The sequence below is a fragment of the Manihot esculenta genome, chromosome 8 (assembly GCF_001659605.2).
Source record: "Manihot esculenta cultivar AM560-2 chromosome 8, M.esculenta_v8, whole genome shotgun sequence".
Lineage (NCBI taxonomy): Eukaryota > Viridiplantae > Streptophyta > Magnoliopsida > Malpighiales > Euphorbiaceae > Manihot > Manihot esculenta.
The window spans coordinates 6,977,256-6,987,248 of record NC_035168.2 but is presented as its reverse complement, the minus strand read 5'-3'; the positions used below and the strand labels follow the sequence as shown (position 1 = coordinate 6,987,248).

General features: G+C 34.9%; 1 protein-coding gene across 1 annotated transcript; it reads left to right on the top strand.

Annotated features, from left to right (window-relative positions):
* Nucleotides 1–4,530: 4,530 nt before the first annotated feature.
* Nucleotides 4,531–7,620, top strand: LOC110621790 (nascent polypeptide-associated complex subunit beta). Its single transcript, XM_021766093.2, has 6 exons — nucleotides 4,531–4,692; nucleotides 5,011–5,078; nucleotides 5,401–5,549; nucleotides 5,628–5,684; nucleotides 7,155–7,193; nucleotides 7,296–7,620. Exons 2-6 carry the CDS (start codon nucleotides 5,011–5,013, stop codon nucleotides 7,472–7,474), a joined length of 492 nt encoding a protein of 163 aa, XP_021621785.1. The 5' UTR covers nucleotides 4,531–4,692; the 3' UTR covers nucleotides 7,475–7,620.
* Nucleotides 7,621–9,993: the final 2,373 nt, after the last annotated feature.

Genomic DNA, 9,993 nt, shown 5'->3' with positions numbered 1-9,993 from the left:
TTCTTTGTACTCAACGTGGATCTGATTTCATTTTTTGTTATTGTTGACAGGTTCTCCAAAATGGTGCATTTCATTCCTTGCAAGAAAACTAATGATGCTTCTCATGTTGCAAAACTGTTTTTCCAGGAGCTTGTTAAACTAAAAAACATGTGAATAAGATGCACGCTCGATGGGTAGCTTATTTTGGAACTTTTCATTATGTTATAAAATATAAGGCTGGTCATAGTAATAAGGTGGCAAACATTTTGAGTAGGAGGGCTGCTCTGTTGATTACAGTTAATCAAGAGGTTGTGGGTTTTGAATTTCTGAAGGATTTGTATGTTGCAAATTATGATTTTGCCGATATATGGGTAAAGGTCCAGGCTCGTGAGCCTGCTGATGGGTTTTTGATACATGATGACTTTCTTTTTAAGGAGAATAGGTTATACATTTCTCGATCTTCTCTGCGAGAAAAACTAATTTGAGAGGTCCATGGAGGAGGTTTAAGTGGTCATTTGGGGCGTGATAAGACTATTGCTGGTTTGGATGAGCGTTTTTACTGGCCACAATTGAAAAATGATACAGATCAAATGGTCCAGAAGTGCCCAGTTTGTCAAACTCAGAAGGGTCATTCGCAGAATACAGACTTATACACTCTATTTCCTATTCCAAAATATCATTGGGAGGACTTATCTATAGATTTTGTTCTTGGTCTTCTATGTACTCAACGTGGATCTGATTCCATTTTTTGTTATTATTGACAGGTTCTCCAAAATGGCGCATTTCATTCCTTACAAGAAAACTAATGATACTTCTCATGTTGCAAAACTATTTTTTCAGGAGCTTGTTCGCTTATATAGTATTTCTAAGACCATTACTTTTGACAGAGATATGAAGTTTTTAGCTCACTTTTGGGTGACTTTATGGAAACGTTTTGGAACTGAACTTTGATACAACAGTGCTGCCAAACTAAAGTGGTGAATCGCACTCTTGGCAATCTTTTGCGCTGCATCTGCAGAGATAAGAAAACTACTTGGAATCTTACTCTTGCCCAAACAGAATTTACTTACAACAATACTGTCCACAGCTCCACAAAGATGTCACCTTTTGCAGTTATTTATAGAAAATCCCAATGCATACAGTTGATATTATTGCCCTTCCTACAGTTGCTCACAACAGTATTGCAGTAAGTAACTTGGCAAAGCAGTATGTGGACGTTTTCAAACAGATACAACAATGCCTTACAGAAGCCAATGACAAGTATAAAGCTACAGCCGATAAATATAGGCATTTCAAGTCCTTCAATGTCGGTGACCAAGTTATAGTGTATTTACGTAAGGAACGTGGTGAAGAACAAAAAAAGCTTGACCCCAAGAAGTTTAGTCCATTCCGGATCATTCAGAAGACTAATGACAATGTCTATGTTTTTTACCTCCCAAATGAGATAAAAAATTTTAAGACGTTTAACGTGGAGGATCTATTTCAGTACTACCCTACCGATGACAAATGGAAGGGAATGATACGGAGCAAGTAGCATTGGATTTTGCGGTAGACTTGGACCAGACCTAACTTTTACTGTTGACGTCCTATGGAGACCCACGATAGCTTTTTGGAAAGGGAATTTTGAGACGCATGTTCGAGGTGAAAATTCCACCGTTTAAGGAGTCAATTTTGCATTTTAATTATTTTTTAAATATTTTTATAATTTTGCATATTAGGGTTTTTTTCTATTAAAAATAGTCTTTCATTGGCTCTTTGAGATACTTTTCAATCTTTCAAGAATTTCAATAAGACTTTTTCGGCTTCTAGCCTCTTGTTTTCATTATTTTATTTTAGCCAAACGTTATTGATTAAAATTTCTGACGGAGTTTAATTAGTCCTATATCAAATTGGTATTAGAGCCAAGTTTATCCATGGCAGACAACCAAGAGGCGCAACTTACTGCAATTGAGGTATCCTTGGCAGAATTGAGAGAGATGATCGGACAGTTAGCCCTGCAACAGGAAATCCACCAACCCGCCGCAGTCGAATACCCCCAGCCAGTTCCAAATCTTGTGGCCGCTAATCCTGTGGTCGCCAATCCTGTGCCTAAAAACCTCTAACAGAATTATAAGGAAGGTTACAAGATAAAGATAGACCTTCAAAACTTTTTTGCTCATTGGATGTAGAATATATTCTTGATTGGTTGGTGGAGGTTGAACGTTTCTTCGAAGTTATGAACGTGGAAGAGGATCGAAAGGTTCCGATTGTGGCCTATAAATTAAAAGGGGGAGCAGCAGCCTGGTGGAATTCGGTTCAAAACGAATGCTATCGGAGGAGGTTGAAACCCATATGAAACTGGGTGTTGATAAAGCAGATGATTGAACAACGGTTCTTGCCTAATGATCACACTCAGATTTTGTATAACCAGTATCATGACTGTGTATAGAGAAATCAGGATGGATGAATATACCGAGGAGTTTTTGAGGTTGTAGGCGAGATGTGAAAACTGTGAAAACGAACCCAACAGGTTGCTCATTATTAGAGGGGTCTGAATCATGAAATTCGCTGTATGATGGGAGTAGTTGCGATTTTCACTTTGGTAGATGCCATTGAGATGGTAAAAAGGGCAGAAGAGCGTGTTGATTGGCAGCCTCGACATCAGTATAACCAGAATTTTAATTATAGAAATTCTGGTTCAACAGGAATGTAGCAGTATAGAGGCAATTATAGCGGGCAACCTTCTAAGGTTGTAAATTCTGGCAATCCTCATAATACTATGGAAGAAAGGAGAGACAGTAAAGAAAAAGTAGTCGCCACTACAGTAGACAAAGGAGGCAAAACCAATCCTTATCAAAAACCAACGAGAGACATATGTTACCACTGTAAGTAACTTAGTCATCGATCGAATAATTGTCCAGAACGTAGAGGAGTTAATAATGATCGCCGACAGGTTAATGTGGTTAAGCAGGTGGCTGAATTTGAGGAGGAAGTGGATGACGATGACAGATCTATTGGTAGTTCTGAAGATGGAGATGTCACTTATGTGGTGAAGAAAATCTTATATTCGATGAAGAAAATCTTATATTCGATGAAATAGGAGGATGAGACGCAAAGGAGGAAGATTTTTCAGGCAAAGTGTTGAGTAGGAGAAGCAATTTACAGGCTAATTATAGATAGCTGCAGTTGTGAGAATCTGATAGCTAAGCAGTTGGTGGAGAAATTATAGTTGCCTACATAGCCTCACCCTTCACCATACAAAGTTGGATGGATTAAGGAAGGACTGACAATTGAAGTCAACAGAATCTGTAGAGTGCCTATTTCGATTGGTAAATCTTACACTGAATCTGTTAATTATGATGTTGTGGATTTTGATGTGGAATTTGCTGTGGGATTTTGTTAGGTCGTCCTTGACAGTTCGATGTTGATGCTTTGTATAAGGGGAAGAAGAATTCATACATGTTCACATGACATTGAAAGAAGATTATTATTTTGCCTTTCGATTATGCGAAACATTCTAAAGTGGAAGGGAAGAGTTACTGTTTCCGTGAGAGTGCAGAGGCTATAAGGTGCAGTTGAAAAATCTAGAGGCACGCTGATTTTATTGGTGAGAGCAAAAGGTGCAATGGAGGATGCACTATCTTTACTACCACCAGTTAAAGCTGTTGAAGGAGTTTTCTAAGATAGTGGATGAATCCTCCAAACTTCCACTTGTATGGGATATTGAACATCAGATTGATCTCATAGGTATGGGGCTTACATCTGCTTGAAATGGAGAAAAATTTTTTCTCTCTTTCGAACTGAGTACTTGTTATAGATGAATCTACTTGATAATATTTGACAGCCATACCTAAAAAGTTTCGACGGTCGAATATTAAAATTTGATTTTTTTTTAAATATTAAAAATTTATTTTATACAAATCCATTTTACCCTTTAAAACTTTTAGTTTCAAGATCTCACATATGTTGAAAATTTGAAATTGGAATTTAGTCAGGAATTACTTAATTTTATTATAAATATTAATAAAAATATTAAATTAAGAAAATGAAAAATAAAACATTGTCATCTAACCGTTTATGATTAAATCCTATAGTTTTAATACAGCTTGCAAATTTATAGAAAATTTAAATAGATAAAAAAAACTTATGGAGTTAATATAATTTATTACTTACATTTTAAGTTTTCTATAAATTATTTTTTTTATAAAATATATGGGTGTATGCAAAATTAATACTACTTGCATTTTCTCTAATTAAAATATAATTATAAATCTTAATACTAACCCTTTATTTCATATAAATTTAATTTTATATTAATAATGTTAAAATAAAGTTGAGCACGTGTTTAATACCTATTGGATTTGGAAACAAAATATGATTAAAACCAAGTAATTATAAAATTTGCCATGATAATTATATTATCAGTGTTGGTAATTTTTACTTTCAAATCTGACATTTTTCTAAATATTATTTAATTTATTGAGAATTTTTTATTTGCTTAGAAATTATATATAAGCAATTTGGTCCAAAACGACATGTTTTGGCTTAAAACTACGTCTTATGTAGTGGGGTTTACGAGCTAAACCTAAAAGCACATCTCTTGCGATCGCAGCCGCCCCCAATTCGTCTATCTTGGCCCTTCTGTCCTCCTCCCCCAATCCGTTTTCTCTCACACTTACGCCTCTCATCACTCTCTCCAACTCAAGACGACTATTCTGTATTGCATGCTTGAAGGTTCGCTTGCTAATTTTAGTAAATCTAACAAATTTCTTCTCTCTAACCCTGATTTCAAATATAATCTGCATATAAGCCCAAGAAATTATGGGTACTCAATTCATGCTGATGAACTGCTGTGAGCAGATGACGTTAGGCCTTCGATTTTGTGCTGTTTTCTTTATTAATCAGTTTTATATGCCCCTTTTCTGTTCTGGGTTTTAGTTATTTTTATGTATTTTCCCCCGTAATTCTCAGTATTCATGTTCTTGAGGTTATATTTTTAACTGGTGAACGGGATATGATGTTGTTCTTTTTTGCCCTCTTTCATTTATGCAGATGAACAGGGAGAGACTTATGAAGATGGCAGGTGCCGTTCGCACTGGTGGAAAGGGCAGCATGAGAAGGTCGGAATTCTAACTTTTAGAGTTCTCAGTAGAATTTATCTCATTAAGTATGCAATATCAAGTAGCTTAAACAAAAAAGAAAGCTAATAGCTGTAAAATTTCATCGAGGGAAGATGTCCTTCTATGAGACTATTGAGATGAATGTGATAATGAGTGGTTTCCTTGTATTGGATTTCTGTTTGGCTGCTTCTGAACTTCTGTCACATTAATTTTACCATTTGGGTGTCGTTTAATTGTTATTATGGATCGGTTGGCTCTGACCGAATTGAGTTTCTGGGAGCACTTGGTTGCAAATTTTCTCATTATTTTCTTCTTACTACAGAAAGAAGAAGGCTGTACACAAGACTACAACCATGGATGATAAAAGGCTTCAGAGCACATTGAAGAGAATAGGAGTCAATGCCATTCCTGCAATTGAGGAAGTCAACATATTCAAGGATGACATAGTTATCCAGTTTGTAAATCCCAAAGGTGAAGCCTGCTGCTCATGGATTGATTTATTCACAACTTTCATGATGCTCTTTGTAAACTTTTAAATTTTCATTTCAGTTCAAGCATCCATTGCTGCCAATACATGGGTTGTCAGCGGCTCTCCACAGACTAAGAGTATGGCTCTAAATACTTGCATCACCTGTAGGCATTACATGATTTTTATTTCCTTTAGTTGAATTTGCTATGATTTGGTTTTTCCAAGACATGCTTGTGGTTGTGGCCTGCCCTTGAGGCTAAGAAGGTTAGCAGTGTTATTCTTTGATTCGACTGCAAAGGCCAATATGAAGGAATATAAATTATAATAGGAATGTTATCAAAGGTGATGCATAGAAAATGATTTCTAAGTGGTATTGAGTTGTTTTAATAGCATAATAGTAGGTGAGATACTATTAAGGGAAATATCAAATATCAGAAAATTTTGAGTAAAGGAGTTTGTAAGGATTTAAGAGCTATAGAATTAGTGGCAAATGGAAGGATAATGAGTTTCACACTTTAGGGGTTGTCAATGGCATGATTAAGAATCAAAACTAGATGGACAGGGGTTGACTTTTTATGAATATTGTATATTTGAATATTTGCATCATAGTGATGTCACAAACAATATATAGGAAAAAAGTTTAGACAAATATTAATTGATTAATAAGTTCATACGCATTTGAAGAAACAAAAATAAATTATGGAACTCTCATAAAATTGCTTCTGAAATACTAGAAAAGTTTAAAGATCCTAACCTTAGAATTCTTTGTTTCATAGCTGTTAAAAGTTACCCAGGCACTGTATTTAGAATCTCACAGTTCTCAACTCGATTCGGTTCTCCATCCTAATGATTCTAATCTGTGGGATGAATATATTTATGTTGGAATCTTACAACTTTTACAATTTGGTTCAATAGTAATTCTAGTGATACCAATTTAAAAGGTGAATAACAAATTTACCTGAATCATGACCGAATTAGAAGAACCAATAGTAAATTGGATGAATCAATATGAATGAACTGGTTCGGTTGAATTTAAGGGTGAGAATTTATCCGGTTCAATTCAAATTGAATTGGTCAAACCGAAATAAATGCAAATTTTAAAGCATAAATCAACTGAAGCAATTGAATTGAACCAAGCTGATTCAGGTCAGTTTGGTTTGATTCACTCAGTTTGGGCTTTTTTGGGCTTCACATTTGGGCCTTATTTTGGAATCTACTTCAGACTCTAACTTATTTAAAAAGAAGTAGTGTAAGTTAATTGATTCTAAGCTACTTGTACAATAACTTTCTTTGCATTAGATTGATAAATTATCAAGAAAGAAAAAAAAAGGGATGAATGGATGAATCGGGCTTCATAAGAAATTTCCAGCAACAAGCATACAGCAATCTAACTAGTAAGCCATATAACAGACCCATTTAATAATTTAAGCATACAATGAGTAGACGCGTAATCTAAATGCTTATGATGTCCCTATTAGCCATTATGAAATTTAGACTAGAATTTTTGAATTCCTTAGGTCTTTTAAACATTCTTCTTTTCCAATTTTGTGTACAATTGAGCTTACATTGCTTGAGATCTGATGAGTACTTAATTCCTGCTTGTTCAGAATTGCAAGATATTCTCCCTCAAGTTCTCAGCCATTTAGGTATGAACATTCCAGTTTTTATTACACAGTATCTTTTTTTTCATCTTTGGAACCTTTTTCTTTCTTCTACTAATTGGATTTTAATTAACTGTTGATCTGTAGGTCCTGATAATTTGGACAACCTGAAGAAGTTGGCAGAGCAGATCCAGAAGCAGGCACCGAATGCTGGTGCTACGGCAACTGCAGCGCAAGAGGCTGATGATGATGATGAGGTTCCAGAGCTTGTGGCTGGGGAGACATTTGAAGCTGCTGCAGAGGAGGGTAATTCTGCTGCTACTTAGGAAACATAGAGATAGGTTTTGTGCTATTTACGCACTTCTATGTTTTCTAAGTTGTTGCGTTTGTAGTTATAACTTAATACTTTGTCTTCTATAAATTGGATGGTTGTATGATGTTTTGACCTAATTTATACTTTTTGAGCAGTTTCTGATTGGTGTTAATATTTTACCTTTTTGATGGCTGATGTTAAGACCGACCTTGATATATTGATAGGGTCAATTACTGTTAAAGTCTTTGGGCGTCGCTGTTATTTATTAGTTTCCCACTTCGAGAAATTTATTACTACATCCTTCTAGTTTGCCCTTCCATTTCTCACTATTTGCTGTTATTGTGAAAAGATCAAATTGCTATTTCTATTTTTTCTCAAATTTATTACTCTCCTGTGTTCAACTCCCTATCCTCCCTTTTCATGACTTTATGCTCAAGCTGTTGAAAAATAGGTTTTCTTTCTCAATTAATGCTTTTAAAACCTTGGTTTTGCTTGTAATTGCCGGAATCATGAGATGGAGATTGATGCTTTCGCTCTCCTTCCTCTTCCAGATCCAAAATAAAAAAGATATGCTTCATTGAGGTATACGTTATGTTCAGTTTTGGGTATTTCACCTTAGGACTTGATATACGAGTACATAGTACTTTAATTGATTTTCATACCAATCGCCATTGTACACGATTGAATTCAAGTATAATTTTTTCAAGCAACAAAAAGATCTAGGGTTTAAAATTCAAATCTCGCATCTCGCAGTTAAACCTTGCAAGAGTCTTCTCTGTCGTGACTCTTTTTCAAGGCTGAGTTGGCAATAGTGTTCGAGCATTTTTAGTTACCAAATTCCATAAAAAGCCGTTACTAATTAATTACAACGAAATATTCATGAATACCTTGAAAGCAAGCCAAGACATTCCCTACGCTGTACTCTTCTTCTTTTTCTTTCTTTTTTCTTTTAAGAAAAAATATTCATCATTTTCCAAAACCTAATATTTCAATTACCATTTGAAGGACTTAAGTCAAATACTGATTCAACATTAGAATGATTATATTCTTTAATTGATAATAATTTTAATTTAGATATTAACTTAAATCTGATAATTTAAATTTTTAAATGTTTTATAAAAATATTAAATTCTTATATTATTTTTAGACGATCAAAATAAAAGGGTAATTTCACATTAATTGCAAATATAAGAAAGCAGTTGCATCTACCATCCTATACTATCATATTCAAGAAGGTTCATACGGGTAGTGATTTTTCCCTCGATGCAAATTGAACTTGAAAAGCTAACGTACTACCGTACACTGTTTCTGAAAAGAGGAGGAAGAATCATAAGTCACCAACAATTTGCATCAACTAGGCCAAGAGAAGGTGATTGCAGTGAAAATGTTAATAATTAGGAAGGATTGTGTGTGATGAATGATTAGGAAGGAAGAGAAGATGATGAGAAAGTTATGGTTAGTGATAAGAGTCTGGATGAAAAGAATGGTGAAGGAATTGATAGCCATACAAAGGGACAAGAGTTTGGCTGATATGGTTGCAAGGAATAGATCAAAGGCCCAATGTATGAGCTAATTTTTATGCCTCTAATGGTGACAAATGAAAAAAAATTGGTGAAGTTCTATACGAATGAGCTACAACTAAAAATTCATCAGTGGAAGAATGCCTCGATTAGAAGAGTCTAGGTTAAAACCTAGATTTTAAGGGATCTAAAAATCTGCATGAGTAAATAGAAAATGTATGGCTTCATCTTTGTTCACCTAGTTAAGGCACATATCTTTTTGTTTAACTTTGATTCAGAAGAGAGAAGGGCTTTGGTGTTGAAGAATGGTCCTTATACTTTTGATAGAGGATGGTGTTGATGCCATTGAAGCCTAGACTTAGGATGGACTTGAAGTCAATGCAGAAATTATCAATTCGGTTTCAATTAAGAATTTTTAATAATAATAACGGAAATTTCCGTTAATAAACAAAGATATTCCGTTAGTAATATATTTTACTAACGGTCAGTGACGGATTCAATCCGTTGTAAAAAATATCGTTGATAAATTATTCATCAACGGATTTTAAGTCCATTAGTATCACTAATGGATTAACAACGAAGATGTCCGTTGCTGTCACTAACGGATCAAATGTCCGTTAGTATTGAAATAGAAATTTAACACGGGCTTCACTAACGGATTGCATATTCCGTTCCGTTAGTGTAACGACCCGGAAATCGGACCGCTACCGGCGCTAGGATCCGGGTCGACTTAAGGCCGCCGGGACCCGTAGCAAGCCTGACATAACCTGTAAACCTGTATAATCCCATACATGATCAACAACATGCATAAAAATTTAAAACTTTTCTTTCAAACATCCAACTCAACCTGAACATATACTGTACATAGTCATAATCATATTTATGATCCCTCTGTGGGACCTCAACAATGCCTCAAAGGGCAAATACATCATGAGATGAGTTGACTCTATGACATTATAAAACATTTTGATCATGTAATAAAAGGGATACCTCAATACATAATGTCATGCAC

Excerpts from the sequence above, each read along its gene's own strand:
- LOC110621790 (XM_021766093.2), top strand. The coding sequence starts at position 5,011 with ATGAACAGGGAGAGACTTATGAAGATGGCAGGTGCCGTTCGCACTGGT. Across the intron at positions 5,079-5,400 it reads GGAAAGGGCAGCATGAGAAG|AAAGAAGAAGGCTGTACACA; the intron begins GTCGGAATTCTA and ends TTCTTACTACAG. Across the intron at positions 5,685-7,154 it reads CGGCTCTCCACAGACTAAGA|AATTGCAAGATATTCTCCCT; the intron begins GTATGGCTCTAA and ends CTGCTTGTTCAG.